The 21,364-nt window shown below is 45.1% G+C and overlaps 1 protein-coding gene across 12 annotated transcripts in view; it reads left to right on the top strand.

Annotated features, from left to right (window-relative positions):
* The window catches only part of PLEKHG1 (pleckstrin homology and RhoGEF domain containing G1), a 220,157-nt gene that overhangs the window by 148,052 nt on the left and 50,741 nt on the right, over positions 1 to 21,364 (top strand). For all 12 annotated transcript variants that reach the window (XM_027602566.2, XM_027602557.2, XM_027602558.2 and 9 more), the window contains one exon: positions 15,495 to 15,595. In XM_027602566.2, the coding sequence (XP_027458367.2) occupies positions 15,495 to 15,595 (101 nt within the window). The remainder of the gene's footprint in view (positions 1 to 15,494; positions 15,596 to 21,364) is intronic.

The following is a 21,364-nucleotide window of genomic DNA, read 5'->3' as shown; positions in this document are numbered from 1 at the left end:
TCTAGAACTCTCTTAGCATTCCAAACAGAATTCTGTACCCATTAAATGATAACTCCCCATTTTCCACTCCCCCCCCCCAGCCCCTGGCAACCTCCAGTCTGCTTTCTGTCTATGAATTTGCCCGAATTAAGCAATATTTATCCTTCCGTGTCTCACTTATTTCCCTTAGCATAATGTTACCAAGGTTCACCCATGCCGTAGCTGGTACCCGAATTTCATTAATTACAATGAGCTTTTCATACTTAGAGAAGATTCTTGTACAATAACCCATCCATTAACAAAAGTGAGATGACGCTCCCTGAAAAGCGAGAATCAACCTTGCTCTGCAAGGGGAAGTATTAAGCTAATAATAAAGACGTGATGGGAAGTTGCAGGCATCTGTCCCACCCAAAGTGAAATGGAATGCTTGTTCTAAATGTTAAGATTCTTGTTTTGTTAAACTAATAGGAAAGAATCCATAATGATTCTCGTGTTGGAATCACTGACACTCCTCTTCCCTAAAGTAGGCCCCTGAAGGATAGAAGGTGCCGCCTACATCTGTGCTTTCGAATGGCAAATGGCAAAATCAAAATCACATTGAGGCAAAATTACTCCTCAGTTTTCTCCGCAAGCTGCCTAAGGGACATTATGGGGTGTGTGTGTGTGTGTGTGTGTGTGTGTGTGTGTGTGTCTTGAGAGGAGGCAGAACAAGCCATTCCTTTAAACTGCACTTTAAAATATTTTCTTCTGAAACAAACCATTTTTTTCTCTTTGGATCAACAAGAAATGTCACAAGAGTTCCTTCAGTTTTATAATGGGGCTTCAAGTTATGCTGTTAACCTTTCAGAAGCTCTAAGTGGGAGATGAGTCGGGAGGGGCGCCCAGCACTGGCCAGAGCAGCAGACTGCAAATACAGAACTGCTGAGAAGACACAGCTTTTGTCCAGTTTTCCCTAAAGCCCTGGATAAATCATGCAACCCAGGGGTCCATTTGTAGCCTCATAAATGGTGTTCCAAATGCAAATGTAGGTAGAGAAAAGGGTGTGAGTTAATCTACTTTTGATTAGGGGAACGTTTCTTTTCTTGTGCTAAACGGGGAGTTATGTGGGTGGGAAGCGAGTTGAAAATGAAATGCAACTTCAAGAGGTCTGTGGTCGAAATCGCGGTCCGGGGACAAAAGGAGGGTAGGGTGCAGAAGAGGAATGCCGGGTTGGCTTACAATTCAATACAACTCCAGCCTTAGGGAGTTTGAGAGCAGCCTGACTCCTTAACCCTTGCCTTCCTGGCTTGGCTTCAGGAAGTTAGCAGACAGACTTGGTGTCAGGAATTCACCGCCCTCATTCTGCAGACACTCGGGGGCTGGGAAAGCTAAGGGTAACACCTGCAAATTGTTGACGTCAGTTTTGAGGGCTAGCGGGAGCTCAAAGGCATTCTTGCAGAGCTGTGTGTGCCGCTGACTCCAGCCTCCCCTATCGTGGAATTATAAATGCAAATGCTCAGAGGAGCACCTGACCCTCAAGGGGTGGGAAGGATCCAGAAGGATTCCGGGGAAGAATCTTAGCCTGGATTTGCCAGTAGGAGGGGCCACGTTGGCAGCAAAAATAGAATGTGTAAAGACAGTGAAGCCAGGGGACGGGGGACATTCCTGAAAGTACCAGGAGTGAGTGCCTGTGGGTTGGGGGTAAGGGCAGGAGGGGAAGCAAGAAAGTGGTGAAAGTTGAGTCTGGAAAGGTGCACAGGGGTGCAGGCCTTGAAGGACCTCCCTCCATGCTGAAGACTCTGGGAAGTCATTAAAGCATTTTTTTGCAGGACAACAAATTTGACTTCTAGAAAGATCACACTGGCTTCCTTCCAAAAAGTTGGAGGGATCAGAGCCCCATAGAGGGATTAGTTAGGATGCCCATGCAGTGGGCACGATGGGAGATAACTAGAACCAAAGCAGGGATGGGAGGGAGGAGGGGTCGGTTTTAAGACAGGTAGGAGAGGCAGGATTTCTTGTCTGGGTGGGCATAGCAAGTGAGAGGGCCAGGGTCTGGGAAACTTCTGAGTGTCATGGAGACCTTGGGTGCATATATCTCCTCTAACCATCTTCAGACCCTGTACCCAAAGTGCTGGTTAACAGCAAGCTGCTCAAATCCATCGGCCTTCCTGTGGCACTGTGAATACCTGTGGCAGCGAAAGGGGGTAGAAGCTTTTAGTATAATTTATCTGTGCAGATAATTTGCTTTTGAACCAAAGGAGGTTCCAATCTGGCTCCTTCCCTGCCCTCCTGAGGAGGAAACGGGCACACAGAAGGCCACACATGAGCCACAGTTGCCAACAAGTGTGTGCTGGGCATGCCAGGCAGGCAGGGCTCCTTGGATGGGCCTGGTCGTTTAACCCACAGAATGAAGACAAGGTGCGGATGTTGCATTATCCCTACTCAGAGGCTGAGGCAGTGGGGTCTCAGCAAAGCCAATAAACCATGAGAGGGGTAGCTCCCAGCCTCTGGCTGCCTGCCCTTGTGGTCCGGGCACTTTCCACCACGCTGCATCTGGAGGCTGCCCTGGCGTGGAGGCCTTTGTAAGGAATCTGCTGCCCCTTTGCCCATGTCATGCTCTGTCCTCCTCTAAATCTCCTGTCCTGGGAGGGCAGGTTTGCAGCGATGAAAACTGCATCTATTACAAGAAAAAGCACGTAGTATACGTCTGTTCAGATTGTAAAGTGCTGCTGTAGAAATTCATTCTACACCATCTCTTGACGGTTCACTTATGGACATTTCATCCTAGGAGGTCAGTCTCCCTCCCTCCCTCTCACTTCTAAGTACCAAGATGGCCATGGGCATCGTGCCTGAGATTTAGGACAAGAGAAGAATTCGTTTTCCCCAAGTGGGCAAGAATTGAGATCAGGCCTCCAGGAGGACAGAAGGAAACTGCTGGGTTTACCCCATTCACGGAGCCCAGCACTCTGAGATAGGTTTCTGAGGAGCACCCCATCTTGCTGGCCCACCTGCACCCCCATTCTACCCTCCGTTCCCCTGCAAATCTCCAGGCCCGGCTTGTTTCTGTGCCAATACGTAACTTCTGGATAAGATTCTACCGTGATGAGATCAACACAGTGTAGCCGAGAAGCAATGAGATATGTCCTTAGGGCTACTCATTGTTTTTGGTACAACGAACGGAATAGTTTAGCCTATGCATCTCCATATTTAGCCCTTGGATTACCTAATGCCGCCAAAGCATAATCACATTCATCCGCGTTGAAAAACTGCCCATAAAGAGATCAGTCCTTGTGCAGTTCTTTATTTTAACATACACAGCCTCATTGCGTTGCAGTGTTCAAATAGAATAGCTTGACCTTGAGGGTCGTTATCAAACTGTGTGACTCAGTCGATGGAGGGTTGAGCTAATGCCTTCCAGCTTTTTGTGCTCACTACTTAATATAGCCCAGGTAGCTCCAGCCTTTTGGCCTCAGTTTCAGGGTTAGAGTTCCAAGTAAAGTAGCACAAATAGCACTAGGCTTTGGTGTCTGAGGCCTTGTTTCCCTCGAGTGCATGCTCCTTGAGCACCTACTGCATACAGATCCATTGCTATGAACATTACCTGTATTATAGTTCCCGTTCCAGGAAAAGAGAGTAGAAAGTGTTCCAACTCATTACTAAGTCATATAGTTAATTAGTGTCCAATACATGATCAGGGGACGCATGCAGTCACCCGTGATGTGTCTGTGGCAAAACCGTGTATCTGTTTGAATGGGCCATTATTTGCTGTCCTTACTTCACAATCTCTGGTCCTCCAGAATTCTGAGTGAAGTGTGGGCAGTGATGTGATTTGCGGACAGGAAATGTTTTTGCTGCCGAAAGCGCCCGCATTGTGATGTTGAGTGAAGGTTTTGAAGCCATCAGTGTGCTGATGTGATGTGCAGAGCTCTGGGAAGGAAGTCAGAGCCCCACAACAACAATCCAGGCTGACTGTCAGGTAGAAGAGCATGCCAGGGGCGCCTGGGTGGCTCAGTTGGTTAAGCGACTGCCTTCGGCTCAGGTCATGATCCCGGAGTTCCGGGATCGAGTCCCACACCAGGCTCCCTGCTCAGCAAGGAGCCTGCTTCTCCCTCTGACCCAACCCCCTCTCTTGTGCTCTCTCTCAAATAAATAAATAAATCTTTAAAAAAAAAAAAAAGAGCATGCCAGAAGTCCCTCTCATAAGCCTACCGCTTAGACCCGCTCCCAGGTGAAGCGTTAGAGCACCTGCCACAGTGGCTACACACACCTGCGAGGGAGCCTTCTTTCCTCCGCACGCCCTGCACCCCTACCTACCCACGTTCCGCTCCTGTCAGTCGGCCTTGTCCTGTGGCAAAGCCCATGCCCGCAGAGCTGCTAGACCTCTTTTAATTTCTGATGGATCTTCATTTTATAACAATCACCAGATCGATCGCTTCTAAGTGCTCTGCGTTCCCGGCTCGCCATCATGTAGCGTTTGTTGAATAGACTTAAAAAGTAGTGCGGAACCGGGAGATCTGGGAGGATTCTTTGGTGAGGATTCCGCATGACCGTTGTGCAGAGACGTGTGTTCCTCTGGGGAGAGCTACCCCAAGTCAGGCCCCTGAAGAGGAATGCAGTGACAGACCTGTGGGGTGACTGGCAAGGGGAGGGAGACATTTCAAAGGAGAGGGAGAGGGAAGGAAGAGAACTTGGGAACTGAACGGAACAGGAAGGTGTGGCGAACGCTGGGAGTCCAATGCCAGCTTGTTGAAAGCTGGTGTGCTTGGCTGCTGGGAAAGCATGCCCTGGGATGTGTATTGATGAGCACACGAAGGAGGTGGGCTCGGCGTGTCAGTGGACTGGTACTGATTCAGATACGAGTCCGTGACGATCCTACAAGGTGGTAGGTGCCGAGTCCGTGAGAGTGGTTGTCTTTGTAAGGCTCCTACCTCAAACCTAATAAAAACCACGTTTCGTCCCCAGATAAAGTCAACAGCAAACATTTCCTATGGTGTAAAGATACTGCATTAAGGACTAAAGCCTTAGGAGCAGTACTGCAGGGTTCCAGTGCACAGGCAGGCTATCATCAGCTGGTCCCAGTTTGAACGGGACTGAGTCACTCTCTGTGTGACCTTGGGAAACAATTGAAATTTTCTAAACTTCCAGTAAAATGGGACTAATAATGGGACCCACCCCCTAGGTTGTTGTGTAGATAAGATAACACATATAGTGGCGGGTGCCTAGGTGGCTCAGTCGTTAAAGCGGCTGCCTTCCGCTCAGGTCATCATCCCAGGACCCTGGGATCCTGCTCCACAGGAAGCCTGCTTCTCCCTCTCCCACTCCCCCAGCTTGTGTTCCCTCTCTTGCTTTGTCTCTCTCTGTCACATAAATAAATAAGAATCTTTAAAAAAAAAAAAAAGATAATGCACATAAAGCAGTAAGCTCAGTATAGCAAGAAACATAAAGGTAATATGACTCGTAATAGTAAGTAGCAGTGAGGAGGCGTTGAACTTCAGACGATCTAATAATGTAAATTTATTTTACTGATCTTTTATTTTCTTTCCCATATACAAAATCCTTTGGGCTTTATTTAATTTTCCTTAATTACCATGTTTCAAATTACACCAGCAGTACCGTGATTATAATGGAGATGAATCAGTTCTCATTTTCAGGTACTTAAAGCTTTGCCAAGACATCACATCTCTTTGCTGTTTTCCTCCTTAAGGATTATAGCCACATCTAATTGTCTCTGTCTGCTTCCTTCCCTGGCTTGGGACCTGGAGAGAAAAATGGCAGTAAAATAACGATGCTGTATGAAGTTAGCCCAGTGAGGAGAAAGACCTAAAAAAGAGAGTTGGAGAAAAGTAGGGTGACGGGGTGGGGGGTGGGGCTCCTTCTCGAGGAAGTGTACAATAAACTTCCTTCGCTTTCCTGTCTCATCAGCACCCCCTGGGACGCTGTTGTGCTTCATTCCAGATGGTTCTGGCAAATTCTCTGGTTACCCATTCTGAAGATGTTAAACATACTTTACATTAATGCATATTCAGTAAGCACGTGGATTATCCCAGAAATGCTTTACTCTTTTTTGGTCATTAGAAATGATGATGGGATTAAAGAGTATAGAAAACAAAAAGCAATGGTGGGTTTCGAGTAAGTATGGAAAGCTAGCTCAGTGTGAGCAGGACTTCTTCATGGGCATATGTCCACTGCTCTTATTTTAAGAAGAGCTTTACATATGAGAATGCCGTCAATGTGATTTGAAAACTCTGAACATGGCTTTTAAAAATAAATATTATTTTTATTATATTAACAAAGCCAATAGAAAATTAAGTTTCCTGCCATGTTTTTGTTACAAAAGGGACTGTTTTGTTACAGAAGAAAAGTAAGAACTTTTCTGTTGTAACGTGGTAAGATAAGAGATTAATTGTAGCATTATATTTGCACCAAACCTTTTTAATTTTGGTGACATTTTTAGATTTATTTACACTTATATACATCAAATTCTTCCTCTGGATGTCCACATGAAGTAAATAAAGACAATTGATTTCCATAATGGTTGTCAGAAGCACAGGAAAAATGGGCATTCAGCTGCTTGAAGAACTCTAATATATTAACACTAATCCTGTTTCTTCTTTCGGTTACTGTAGACTGCCAATTCATGTGTATTTTCTGCTTAAAGTCTTTGGGGAAAACCAAACAAATACACCAGTTGTCTTCAAGCAAAGATCTATTTCTCTTTCTACTCAACGTTGCTGTTTTTAACAGAATTCCTGTTTGTCCCCAGCAGGTTTCTCTTTCCGGAAGGACCTGCCCAACCCCCCCCTCCGCGCCTTTCTAGGGCAGGCTGTTCCATCTCCTCCCCGAGAGGAACCTCCTAGGTCCCCTCCTCTCAAGAGGGGGCCGCGAAACAATGGAGGGGACAGAACAGGCTGTATCATTTGTCACAGCTGAGCAAGAAAGCCATTCCTGACATTTTTTACTGATGTCTTATGTATTGAAAGTATTATACTGGGTAAATGAGGCTGAAAGCTCCCAGTTTTTTATGATTCTTTTACTCAAATATCTCAGAGGCATTAATTCTGACTTTCACATATCACCAATTAAGATCAGCCTCTATACCATCAGCGAGGAAAACTGAATGAGAACCAATACCACACCAGGAACAGAAGCTGCTTTGAACTCCCCCCCCTCCACTCCCCCTCTCCCTCCACCCCCCCCCCCCCCCCCCCGCCCCCTTCCCCGTGTCTGTGGGTCTTCCTCTCTTGCTCTCTCCCTTGCTCTCCCCATCTTCTTTCCCTTTTACTTTCTACTCCCCCTTTTTCTTCCCTCTTCTCTTCCCTCCTTGGGCTCCCCTCCATTCATTCTTCCCCCCACCCTCTCCCCCCACCCCCGCAACAAGTTGGCAGGAAGAGTTTGCCCTGGTGATGATATAGTGCATTTTCATTGCGGTTCTCTGCCGTGTGGGGGCTCCGTTATATAGACTCAGGGAAAACACTGTTCCCACAATAAGAGCTTTGTTTCCAGGTTGATGAAGTGGTCAGAGACCCCCAGCTCTCATTTCTTTAGCTGTACCTTCCTCCCTGTGGATGTGGACAGAGAAATAAGAGAAAAGAGATCAAGTGGAAGATTAGACTTCTGATACTTTATCTGCAGGCTACAGATGGAGATTTTACTATAAACCCTGATTAGTGGCTTCTTTGGAAGAAAGATAAAGGGCTTCTTTCATCATTGCCCCACAGCACTTTGTAAATAATCCCTATATCCTCACATTGTCGTACTCTGTATGACACACACATGTCTCTCCTGTCCTCTCTTGTGAGCACCTGGAACACAGGCATCACATCTTCGTTTCCAGATGCACCTGCTTAATTCGGAAACCTGCACATAGGATGGGCCCCCCAAAAGTCTTTATCAAGTACATTATAATAAAACTATTGGATGGAATACAGTGCAGCCACTATAAAGAATGAGAAAGAATTCTACTGACATATAGGAATCATGTGCGTTTATATACAATAAATGGAAAAAACAAAGTTGCGAATCAAGCAAAGATCTCATTTTTGACAGATGTAATTATGCGCCAGCACATAGTCGAGAAGCGTGCATACCACGTCATTGACGAGCGTTACCTCTGCACAGTGACACCTGGGCAGAAAAGGAAGGTTCTCGAGGAGGGAGAGGGAACTTTTTACTTCTGTGCTCTGACTCGTTAGAATTTTATTTTCTACGGCAAAAATGGAAGCTGACCTGTGTCATTTTGGCCTCTCCCTGCCTCACTCAGAGAGACAGTGTTCCCAGCCTGGACCCCCGCGAGAGAGGGGCTTCTCTTCCTCTCCCCCACCTCTTGTCTTGTCCGCTGACCTGGCTCCAGTCGTCACCTTGCCAGAAATTCTTGTCATTCCCAGCTTCCTCCCTCTACCTTCTACCTTCTCCTTCCCGCCCTCCACCACCATCCTGTTCGTGGGTGCATGAATGCATGCGTGGGTGCATGGCTGTGTGGGTGTGTGCATGGGCGCATGCAAGTGTGGGTGTGGGGGGTGTGCAGATCCATCAGTCAGTCCTCCCTGGTCCTACATCCCTTCCAGTTACTGCTCCTTCCTGGGTAGCCCAGCATCTCAAAATTGGTATTCCCCTTACCCACTTCCGACTCAGTCTGCAATTCTCTCTAATCCCTGCACTCAGGACTCTGTTATCCCCACTCGGTTTCCCTGGGACTGTCTGGAAGAGGTGGGCCCGCCAGGCTCCGTGGGACCCCTCCAAAACCCCTCACCGCCGCTCCCACTCAGGGGTGCAGTCTCGTCAGCGTGAGCCGCAGAGTTCCGTGCCGCCCCTGGCCTGGCAGCTCATCATTTACTTCCTCATTTCCTTCGCAAGGGCCCTTTGGTGTCCTCACGGCCACAGGGGACGTCCTGGGGGTGCCCTGGCCTGCTGACCCTCACCGAGGTTGCAATTTGCAGACACTGAGCTACTCCGAAGCTGCTTTTGTGTGGTTAGGTGGCCCCCGAAGAAGCGTGGGAGAATGTTTTGGCCTCCCCGCTGTGTCAGTGCTGCAGAAGCCGAAGCCCAGAGCTGCACAGCCACGCACGGCCAGCTCCCTGCAGAGCTTTCCGAGCAAACTGCTGTTCTTCTTCCCAGATCCTGTGCCTGACAAACCTCCCCTGCGAGATGTCCTACGGTTATGTCTGTCTTCACTGAGGCCGAAACTGAGGCCCTGTCTTTGCCCCCGCACCGCCGCCCGCTTCTCTTCAGGTGTCTCAGGAATGGGGAGAGGAAGTGCTCAAGTGGGGCCTGGGCAGGCCGGTGATTACCCATTACCGTCATTACCCATCGTGATGCTCCTGCGGGCACTATTTGTGCAGAGGACAATGGCTGGAAAATAAAACCCATATTTCTTCTCAGAGCTTTGACCCTAAGAAGAAAATGAGCCAGCTGGAGCTGCATGAAGACCTACTGTCTCGATGAGCGAGGCCAGAATATCTGCCTTGTCTCCTCTTTACCACAGATCCGTCGAGGTGTTTCTCAGTGTTGGATCTGGGCGTGAGGCAGTCCAGTACAGCGGGTACCAGCAGCCAACAAGGCCTAGAGCCGCCCCGCCAAGGCCTCTGTAGGCCTGGCCACAGGAGCAACCCTGGGTTAGCTTTCCCTCACCAGCCACCAGGCAAAGAGAAAGGAGGAGAGCCGGTGGGTCCTCTTCCCGGAGGGAGCATTCCAGTTGCCTCCATGCCGAAGCCAAATGGATGGGGAGGTGAGGGGTTGGTCTCACTGCCTTTTAATTCCCTCACTGCCAGTGAGGGTAAGGACAAGGTCTTGCTGGGAGTGAGAGGAACGGTGCTCCCCCTCCTCAGCGTGGAAAGTGAGAGAGAAGCGCAGACTCCCCGCTCCATGTTGGGCAGCAAGAATTCCTGTCCCCTTCAAGGTCCTTCCAGCCAGACTAAGAATCAAATGGACATGAAACAGATTAATAGGAGAAAATCAAATTTAACAGCATATGTACAGACAGACACGGAAACTCTAAAGACAGGCACAATGAGACCTGTAAGTCGTCCTCAACTAAGGAGAAGGGGGCAAGGGTCTGGGACTTCAGAGGAAAGGAATCCAATTTACAGGAAGATGAAAAAAAGTAAATGGTAAATGAATGTTTGCTGGGCCACTCAGAAACAATGGGACAAAGAGAGGACTTGGCTCCAAGTGGCCTTGCTCAGGTCCCTCCCTGTCTGCCATACCTAGTTCCTATCATAATGGAGTTATCTATGGTGATAGCTCTCTGGAGCAGCTCCTCGCTCTAAATTCTTTCTAGGCATTTGAGGGGGAGGTAAAGAGCTTTTCCTGAAATCACTGGGTTTTGATTGCTTTTTTAAAAAAATTTTATTTTTTAATTTATTTTTTTTTTTAAAGATTTTATTTATTTGACAGAGACACAGTGAGAGAGGGAACACAAGCAGGGGCAGTGGGAGAGGGAGAAGCAGGCTCCCCACTGAGCAGGTAGCCCGATGCAGGGCTCGATCCCAGGACCCTGGGATCATGACTGGAGCTGAAGGCAGATGCTTCACCGACTGAGCCATCCAGGCGCCCCCTATTTATTTATTTGAGAGAGAGAGAGCACAGGAGCTGGGTTGGGGTGGGGGGCAGAAGCAGACACTCCTCCGAGCAGGGAGCCTGGATGGATGCAGGGCTCGATCCCAGGACCCTGAGATCAGGACCTGAGCCAAAGGCAGATGCTTAACCTGCTGAGCCACCCAGGCGCCCCAGGTTTCGATTGATTTTTAACTCAAAATAGTCTTCATGCCAAAGTGGCCCATTTTGGGGCAGCCTGCCATTGGCCTCTACATCCTGAAAGCCAACAACGTCCCTCATCCCGTGACTGTCACCCCTGACTGGCTCCTTTCTCTCCTTCATGCCTCTCTGTAGAACCTGTGGAGGGCTTGGTCCGGGTTTACCTGCGCTGCTCTGCTGGTCTAACTGGTCTCCCCACCCCAGTTTTACAGCTTCTGTTCTGTTTCACTGATGCTGGGATGGTCTGTGGTCTCCCACCATCCTTCAGGGGTTGCCACCACCTACGGAGCACAGACGGTTCTCTATGATCAGCTCTAACTCCAGGACCTGCGTGCGCATGCGCCGAGGTTCCTGGCTTTCCCCGCCCCGCTCAGCACCTTTGAGGGTCCTGACTGCCGGCGGCATACCTTGCCCTGTGCCTCTGTTTGCACTTCTCTATTTCTTGGATGTCGTCTCCTCCCTTTCCCTCCATCCAGACTGCTGCTGCTTAAAGGCTCAGATCCATGCGCACCTCCTCTAGAGAGCCTCTGCCAGCCCAGGAATCAACCACTTCTTTTTCTGCCTCCCCTCTCTGCCAAAACTGAATATTTATCAGCCATGCGCCCTAAACACTGTATTGTACTTACTTGTTTACACTTGTCTTTCAACTACACAGAGAGCTCCTTGGGGGGAGGGGTCATGTTTTATTCATTTTTTTAATTCCTAGCTTGTAAAACAGAGCTTGGCACACATTCTTATGTCCTCAGAAAAGGTGGGGAGGAAGGGGAGGATGGTTTGTATGAATGAATGTGAATGCTTTTAAACTGTAAATTGATATACAAGTGTACGTTATTGTGGTATCAATGGCGTCCCACTGTAACACATGGCATTTGGAGGGCAGGTTTGGGGATAAACCGATGACTGTGTTCTAGAAGAGGTGCAGGGGTTGGAGAAACAAGAAAAAATGCTTCCTTCAAAATAAAGACCAAAGAAAAAAGTCTTACATAGGAGTTATATCAAAGAGCTTGGAATCTGGAAGCGCTAAAAAGAGAAAAACCAACCAGAAAGAGTAAACTATAAAACCACTAGGTCGAACTTTGAAATGTGAGCAAGAGGATTTAGGAATGGAATTTTTTTGTCTCTTACAATGGACTCTACACAAGGGTGGGGGGGTGCGGGAAAGAGTCGAAGGGACGTAAAGTAGTATTTCTTTCCCTCTTGTGGTTTATCTTCATTATGTCAAACAGGTTATAATTTTAAAACGTTTTAAATGTTATTTTAGAGGAAGAAGGGAAACGGGGGCGGGGACATTAATTCTATAGGCATCTTAGAGAAATAAGGTGAACTACCAAGAACAGTGAATTTGAGTTTAAATCTGAATTTGAATTCTGTCCATTTCTCCATCATCTCTGCGGGAGGGCTGCCTAGACCAGTGCTTCTCTATCTGTGGTGAGGGACAGGGATGTGTGTGCGTGCATTTTCTGTCAGTCACATGCCGACACTTTTGGAAAACACAATAAAAAGTGAATTGCTAGAAGAAGAAAATAGAAGAAATCGGACAGGCAAGATACAAGCCCAAATTGATCATTAGAGTCAACAGATCTCATTCTGTCAAAAGGCTGTAAGTTTCCATGCACTTACTCTCAGTTCTGCACTGAATTCATTGTAGTTCGGTAACACTTTGCAAACTGGCTCCTTTTCCATTTGCCACACTTTAAATGGCACCAGGTCAGTCTTCAGTTGGATGTTTTCAATAAGACATTACAGGCAATGACAAAGTTAATGTGAGGAGGACACCCATGCACAAATCTTGCAATCTTAAGGAGATCCTAAGGACATGAATTGATTAGAAAATAAATAGACAGAATTTAAAATGGCATAATAGGCATTTTTTTTCCACCAGTGGAAAGCTCTTTCTTGTGCGTATCTCCCCGCCTCATCCCTCTCCCAGTTGAGTGAACTCTTTGATCTTCTTGGCGAATAATTGTTTTCAATGCAAATGTTTTAAATTGATCCTTCATTGTTAACTGTAGGGTAGCCATAGATGCTGACATCAAGCCAATAAAATTAATAAGCAGTGTGACAGGCTCTAATAAATTTCATGGGTGTCTTTACTCTGTCATTTGAGCACAGACCCAACTGTTATTATCACTGAGCTTCGAACCTCTCATTTTGGCTGGAGATGATTATAGCTGCTAATGCCGTGCATGCTACAGTAGTTCTCCGTAACTAGTTTAGGGTTAAAGTATCATATTTAAAAGACTTAATTATGATCAGTGGGGGGAACAGTTGTGGCCATAGGACTTTGATCTGTTTTCTAGAGTGGCCTACAAAAATTTGGACTCCTAACGATCCGTTTTCTCAACAATTTCGGAAAACAAGCGGCTTTTAAAACCTAGTTTCCCTACCACGGACTGGGGGGTTTTGAAACTCTTTCATTTGGAGAGGGGCCATTATTTGTTGGAAGTGGGCCACGGTTCTTTGTCTCTAACCCCAGCTGAAGTTCTTCAAGCCCCTTAACTCAGTCTTTCCCTCACATGAAGAATTTAGTATCAGGTTTCTGCAAATGAGCAAGCTCTTCACTTGAAGTGAGAAAAAGGTTTGTTCGGTTTCTCATTTAAACCCCATGGCAGCCCGCAAGGTGAATTTGGCATGCGTACGTCATCTCTGTCCTGCCCTTTATCCTGCTATTTGGTGTGGCTCATGCCTATCCATATCCTTCTGGTTAAGTTCACGCCCATCTGGAACCTTTTACTGCCTTAATTTTGCATATGATGTGTCCTTTTAAAATCTTGATCAAAGTATAAACAGCTATCAAATATAAGTGTTCAAGGCAAGTTAAATATTAGCCCATCTTTTTGTACCATGTGTAATTTTATGTAAATATCAATGACTACATTTATGTTTTTGAGAAAGTATAGGTTAGGTTTACATGTTATTCAAAAGGCATTCATTTCACTTCTGGTTTTCTTGAGCATTTTTTATTTAGGCATTAACTCTATATCCTATGCAGATACTCAAGCTCCTTCAAATTGTTCCATTTATAAAAGTCCTTACTTTTATAGTAAGGACACAAGGCTATGTCTTGCTATTGTGGGTTTGGGGTGCTGGTTACACTTACACCTCATGAATTTAACTTCTTACTGAGATGACCACTGTCTTAAGAAGAAAAGATCTTCCCACAAAGCTTGTTAAAAGAGAATAAAGGGGGCACTCCTGCGTGGCTCAGTCGGTTAAGCATCTGCCTTCAGCTCAGGTCATGATCCCAGGGTCCTGGGATCGAGCCCCGCATCGGGCTCCCTGCTCAGAGACGAGTCTGCTTCTCCCTCTCCCTCTGCCGCTCCCCCTGCTTGTGATCTCTGTCTCGCTTGCTCGCTCTCTCTCTGACAAATACATAAAATCATTTAAAAAAAATAAAAGAAAAAGGGTTTATAAACGTTGGTTCGTGCATGCCAGTGATTTCAGTGTTAAAGAACCAGGATGGTGAGTTATGGGATGCAGTCTGTGAAACGTGCTCCCGAGAACGGTAATGGTGAAGCCCTGCCTGTGTTTCCTTTGAGGGCATAAAGAGCATGAGAGAATGAATGTGGCTTATTAAAATGGAGAAGGAAGAATTATCTGATGGTTTTTACATTTCATCTCTCCTTTGGCTGGTTGCACCTAAGTGCTATTGTGTTTGCGATGGAACACTGGAATGTGGCTGTAGCCTGGGATTTTCACAGGGTCTGTTCCTCCCCCGGGCTGCACGACGCCATGTGACATTTGGTCGAGGGCCATAGTACATTGTGCAGTCCGGAGCAGGGGATTGTATTTATTTTTTATTTTACGTTATTTCAGCTGTTTTCACTTTTTTCTTTATTGTTTTCTAGTCTCCTACTGAGTTCTTTTTTCAAGCATTGCTGGGGAAGGGGGAACACTCTGTTATGAACTCTCACACCCAGGGTGGAAAACAGCTTTCTCTCAGCAGCTCGAAGCTTCCAAGCCATGGACATTTAACCCACTGTGGATCTGAGCCCACATTAGCTCGGCTTGGGAGCTGTTGCTGTGTTAAAAGATATAAAATCATTTCAAAGTTTTCCATGGCTCATTAACATAGCCTACTAGATAGCATAAGTGAGTTATGTGCGTATTAAAATAAAAAGAGGCTTTTTTTCTATAAAATGGTGTTTGAGGAAGAATTTGGTTCTGCATTTTAACAACTGATAGCTTCCTGATTTCAAGATTATGTTTAAACAACGCTCTCTTTCCCCAGTTTATTGAGATATAATTCACATAGAACATTGTATTAGTTTAAGGTGTACAACATAATGACTTGATGCATGTGTATATTGTGAAATGATCACCACAATGAGTGTAATTAACAGCCATTACCACACACAGTTACAAATTCTTTTTCTTGTGATGAGAAATTTTAAGGTCTGTATTTCTGGCTTTCCGCTAAATGAATTTGAGTATCTTTTTATCACATAAGTCAGTCAAGGAAGCAGAAGATGATGTTGTTATGCCAAAAATCTGACATTATGAGAAACTATGGTCATTATATTATCCATCTAGGGACGCTTTAATACATTTGGGGGTTATATAGCCTAATGTATACCATACTCCTCTTCCTTGCTCCAACTCCCCATTCTATAAATTGGTGAGTATTGTCAACATTAATAAAAGTGACACTCTGTATTCCATAGTACAGTTAATGAGCACATTAGTATAATAATTGCTTGAAATTGATATGAGAGATTCATCTTGCATAAAAAATGACTTGGAGGACAGGAGTGTTTAACACATCCTTCTCATTGATTTCCCAGGATTACCTTGACTGCATCAGGGACCAAACAAAACTTCCTCTGGGGACAGAAGAAAGATCAGCCCTCTTTGGAAACATACAGGATATCTACCACTTCAATAGGTAAGTTCATACTCAAAAGATCATTCTCACCTAGGAATATGACTTTCTCTCAGATGAATGCCACCTAAGAGAACTTTACCTGTAATCCTTGATTCAACTTCCTACATTTCTGTGTGCTATCATGCCATGAAGTCTTCTACCCAAAAGCATCCTTGTCCTAGAAGGGTCTCACATTTATTTTATATTCCATCCAAATCCATCTTCCTGGCTCAGAGAAGAGACCTGTCTTCCCTGACAGAGCAGTGACATCATTCTTCTACAACACAACATGAACAGGGCATCCAAAAATGCATGCATGCTTCGTCTGTGGCACCCCCACCTCCACTGAATTTTCTAGAAACTTTCTTCTGCCTAGGGAGTGGGCAGGACACAGTAAACACACAAATACTTTAAGTCATAGCATACTGATCCAAATTAATTAATAATTTAAATGATTAACTCAAACATACGTTAAGTACCTACTATGTAAAAGACACTGGGCTTAGGAAATTTGCTGAAGGGGCCGGGACAAGCAAATCGGTTATGAAACTTCTGCCAGGCAGTAGGCAAGTTAGGAGCAGACTCTCATTTCCCACATGCCTGGGTTTGCATCCCAGCTGAGCCATGTAGGGATCCTTGGGTGAGTCTTGAAATGGAGTGGAAGAACTAACTCCTTCCCTACAAGTCTGTGCTCATGTCTCCCTTTCTCAATGAAGCTTGCCGGACACCCACAGAACACCTCACCGGCTCTGCCTTTTCTTTCTGGCATTTATCAAATTCTGTCACGCACCCTATGACCGACTTCTGGTTTACATCAGTTCTTTCTTTCCTCGCCACCCCAACTCATGGACACTCCCCGAGGCCTGGGGCCTGTTTTGTTACCGTCCAGGTGCCTGAACAGTGCCTGGCCCGGGACCCCTGGGTGGCTCAGTCAGTTAAGCAGCTGCCTTCGGCCCGGGTCATGATCTCAGGGTCCTGGGATTGAGTCCCACATCGGGCTCCTTGCTCAGCAGGGAGCCTGCTTCTCCCTCTCTCTCCCTCTGCTTGTGCTCTCTCAGATAAATAAAAATCTTAAAAAAAAAAAAAAAACAACCCAGTGCCTGGCCCATCAGAGGTATGCAAGCTTTTGTGGAATGAATGAGTGGAAATAATAAGAATATCTATCTCCATGGTTATTGTGAAGCTTCAGTGCACTCAAACACTGAAAGTGCCTACCTTGCTCAATTCCAGCCCAGAGAAAGCATCAAAATATCAACCAGTGATGATGTTGATTTTGTTAGAGTAAAATCCCATTATAAAATTCTACAGTGCCTTGTCATTGTGTGACTCAACCATAGTGCAATTTATAAATCTTATCCCTCTTTGCTTAGTGAAATTGGTGTAAGTGACACCTTGGGGGAAGGATCCACATCTCCTTTGCTACCTTCGAATCCCTAACATGTAGCACAAGCCTGACCTCTGGGAGATCTGTGTATAGACTTGCATCAACGCCTCCTTTCATATTGAAAGCCTAGGATGTAAAAACTGCCCGTGTTGTAACATCTCCCGGATTTGACTCAGGAGACTTTGGAAACTGATCAGCATGTTCCAAGACTGTAATTCTGGACCTGAACTACACTACTAGAATCACCTGGGAAGATTTTTTTTTTATATAATATGATGGATCCCACCCCCAGAAAATATAATGAATTGGTTTGGGGTTAGGCCAGGGCATCAGAAGTTTTTAAAAGGTCCTCAGATGTTTGTAATGTATAGCTGTGGCTGGGAAACACTGTCTACATAAAATAGACACAATAATAAGAAAATAGAGAAAGGTCATAAAGAAATTGAATTAGGCTGGGGCGCCTCGGTGGCTCATTCGGTTAGGCATCCAACTCTTGATTTCAGCTCAGGTCATGATCACAGGGTCATGAGATCGAGCCCTGCCTCTGACTTCTTTTTTTTTTTTTTTAAGATATTTTTTATTTATTTATTTGACAGAGAGATAGAGAGCACAAGTAGGCAGAGTGGCAGGCAGAGGGAGAGGGAGAAGCAGGCTCTCTGCTGAGCAGGAGCCCAATGCAGGGCTTGATCCCAGGACCCTGGGACCATGACCTGAGCTGAAGGCAGCCGCCTAACCGACTGAGCCACCCAGGGGCCCCTTTGCCTCTGGCTCCTTGATGGGCATAGAGTCTGCTTAAGATTCCTTCCTTCCCTCACCCCCTCCCCCTCCCCATCGATCATGCATGCTCACGCTCTCAAAAAAAAAAAAAAAAAATTAGGGAATTTAGAGTTCTACATGTTCCTTGGTATTAAAACAGGCTCCCATTTAGCAGCCGCTGATGGTAAAATCCCATGAATCCCCAAGTGGCTTCTCCTTCCAGAGGCTACCAGTGGCCCTGTAACTCAGGGAGAGGGTTGAGGCATATATGTGCGGAGGCCCCTGGCCTAAGCCTCTGGTGGTTTGGCTGTAAGTTGATGGTAATGACTATTTGTCTCCTGCTTAGTTCATGCCAGAGGCCATAGAGCTTTATGTGCATTATCACTTTATATGCCTCATCTGGGCTTCTCTGACCCCAAGCCCCAGGCATTTAACCACATTCCCTCTTGCCAGAGTGGAGCCCTGCTTTTCAGGCCATGGTTTGGGACATGGTAGCATAGTCCAGAAGGGCTTTTTTTTTTTTTTTACTCCCTGGAGTTTAAATCTTCCTGTGTCTCCTAATTTAAAGAAAGATAAGAATGACGTAGCCCCCTAGGTCAACAAGAAGGGACTTTGGTGGTAGAGCCCATTCTGCAAAAGTTGGAAGACTGAGAAGACCTTTGTATTCCTGAATTGGTTCTCAGTTCTTTTCTCTTTGGTGTTCTCTGAACAAGGAAGCCAGACCTGTCAGCCTGAGTCAGAGTGAACGAGTACCCGGATGATGATGTGTTAGGGATCCATGTGGTGACACAATGTGCACACAATGAACATCACGTATTTATGCCTGTCCCTTTTGTAGATCCCAGTTATCTATCCCTGGCACATGCATGATCTCCTGTAATCCTCTTAACAGCTCTGGGAGGCAGATAGAATGCATACTATATGCACATCTTATAGATGAATCAGGAGTGCGGTATGGAAAGTCCTTTGCTCAAGGACATAGAACTAGGCATCCAATCTAGCCTGTTTTGAATACCTGGTTTTGTCACGTTTCTATTGGTATTCCTATTATTTTATTTTATTATTTTCTTTTTTTTAATTTTATTTATTTGAGAGAGTAAGACAGACAGGGAGAGAGAGAGCACGAGCCGGGTGAGGGGCAGAGGGAGAGGGAGAAGCAGACTCCCCGGCTGAGCAGGGAAGCCCAAGGTGGGGTTCGATCCCAGGACCCTGGGATCACGACCTGAGCTGAAGGCAGATGCTTAACCAACTGAGCCAGCCAGGCGCCCCTCATTATTATTTTCAAGAGTATCTGCTTGCTGGGGGCGCCACCTTGGGCTTCCCTGCTCAGCCAGGGAGTCTGCTTCTCCCTCTCCCTCTGCCCCTCACCCGGCTCGTGCTCTCTCTCACTTGCTCTCTCTCAAATAAATAAAATCTTAAAAAAAGGTAGAATTATTCTATTAAAAAAAAGCATCTGCTTGTTTAACTTTTACAGCTGAGTCATCTATACGATTGTGTCCCTATTTGTTTTTATTTCCTTCCCCTTAGATCTGGAGTCTACATTTAGAGCTCAAATGTCTTTGCTGTTATATTTGCTTAAGTAAGAAGTATTGATGTGACTTTTTTTATTAATGCCTCTTATGAATCTTTTATTATATACCCTACATCAGTTGATTTCAAAGGTCTGACTCTCTGGCAAACCTATGGTTGGGGCTTGAACTAATTTTAAAGTTTCTGTTATTTCAGATCCAGGTTTTTCAACATAATATAATATTATTGTGACCAACTAAGCAAGATTTAAATCTCTAAAATTAAAGAGGGGAAAAAGAAATGGTTTTGTGCTGGCCTAAAAAAACTCTGCTGACTAGATTGTGTTTTCAGGGTATATTTCCAAAGTACAGAAAAGTAGCATGATAAATACCCATGAACCCTATCCCCACTCTATCAAAGCCTTTTCTTGTGTCATATTTACTTTAGAAATTCTTTAAAGCATAAAGACACTACAAATACTGTTGAAGCCCCTTATGTATTCCTCCCAGTTGCATCTCACTCTGTGGAGAGTGACACAGTAATGTGCTGGTAAACCAGTTCTCCGGCATTAGGACAAGAGAGGGAGATTCTGGGATTTATATTGTTTGCCACTTTCTGTGGTGTAAACACTCCATCACAGCAGATTTCAAGCTACTAGCAAGACATCACTGAACATGAAATTAGGAAGAGGTACACAGAATTGGCTCAGGCAAGCCAGTATAATCCGGTTCAGTGTACCCCCAGAACTGGAACTACTGCGATCCAAGACTTGGTGTTTCACTCCCAACTATGATTTTGTTCCATGACTATATATGTAAGCTTTTATTTGAAATATGTAACATGCGTTCAGTTATTTCAAACATGGCATAAAGTGTGCCAACCTTTCACAAAATTTTTTTCTCTCAACATTGTTTTTGAGATTGATACCTCTCCTTTGTTTAACTGTGATGTAATATTCCATTGGGGGATACATTACTTTGCATTTTGCCAATTACAATTAAGACCGAGAATCTTTTCTTGTTTGTTGGCCACTTAGATTTTTGTGCGTGTGAATTTCTGCCTTCTATTCACTGCCCATTTTTCTGTCAGGATGTTTCTTTTTCTTATTGCCGTGTAGGCATTCCTGATGAATTTTGGCTAGTGATCTTTGTGGATTATTTGAGTTGCAAACCATCTCCTACTATCAGACTTGTCTTTTCACTTTAATTATGGTTTCTTTGAAAAGAAATCATATAATTTATAAGTTTGGCCACACTAAATATAAATGTACATTTTATAACGTAGATTTTGCGTTGTGTCTAAAAAATTATCTTATAGGGGCGCCTGGGTGCACAGTTCGTGAAGTGTCTGCCTTCGGCTCAGGTCATGATCCTAGGGTCCTAACCTTGGGCCTTGAGTCGGGCTCCCTGCTCAGCGGGAAGTCTGCTTCTCCCTCTCCCTCTGCCGCTCCGAGCCCCTGCTTGTGCTCTCTCTCAAATAAATAAATGAAATCTTTAAAAAAATTATCTTGTAATCTCTGTTCATAAATATGCTCTATTATTTTTCTAAAAGTCTTAAAATTTTGCCTTGTCCTTAACCTTACTACAGTTGATGTAGGTATGGTATATGGTAGGAAATCCAAATTCTTGTTTTCCTATGTCTAGCCAAAAGCCTGATCACCACTGATTGAAAAGTACATCTTTCTGTGCTGATTTGTACCTCTACATTCCTCTCATGTGAGGTTTACATGTATGTATGGGTCTGTTTCTGAGCTCTGCATTACTCTATTTGTCCATCCCTGCCCCATACCGCATTGTCTTCATTATTAAGCCCACATTACTCTTCAACATTGGCTTAGCTTTTCCTGACTCTTGACGCTGTCAAGTGATTTTTTAGTTTGTCAAATTCCCTGAAGAACTCCGTTAGGGTTTTTATTGGAACTACATTTAATGTAGATTAATTTTGGCAGAATTGACATCTTTACAATATTGAGTCATCCCATCCATAAACATTATTTCTCTTCAACCAAGCCTTTTTGGTTGGTTGGGAATAAAAACTTATTCCTTTTGATGTTATTTTGACTAGGATATTTGTTCTGTTTTGAAATTGACTATTACTGTCCTCTAGGAATGCTGTTGATTCTTCTGTGTTGATAGTGTATC

This window comes from Zalophus californianus, chromosome 7 (assembly GCF_009762305.2).
Source record: "Zalophus californianus isolate mZalCal1 chromosome 7, mZalCal1.pri.v2, whole genome shotgun sequence".
Classification (NCBI taxonomy): domain Eukaryota; kingdom Metazoa; phylum Chordata; class Mammalia; order Carnivora; family Otariidae; genus Zalophus; species Zalophus californianus.
The sequence above is the reverse complement of the archived record's forward strand: the minus strand, read 5'-3'. Positions and strand labels throughout refer to the sequence as shown.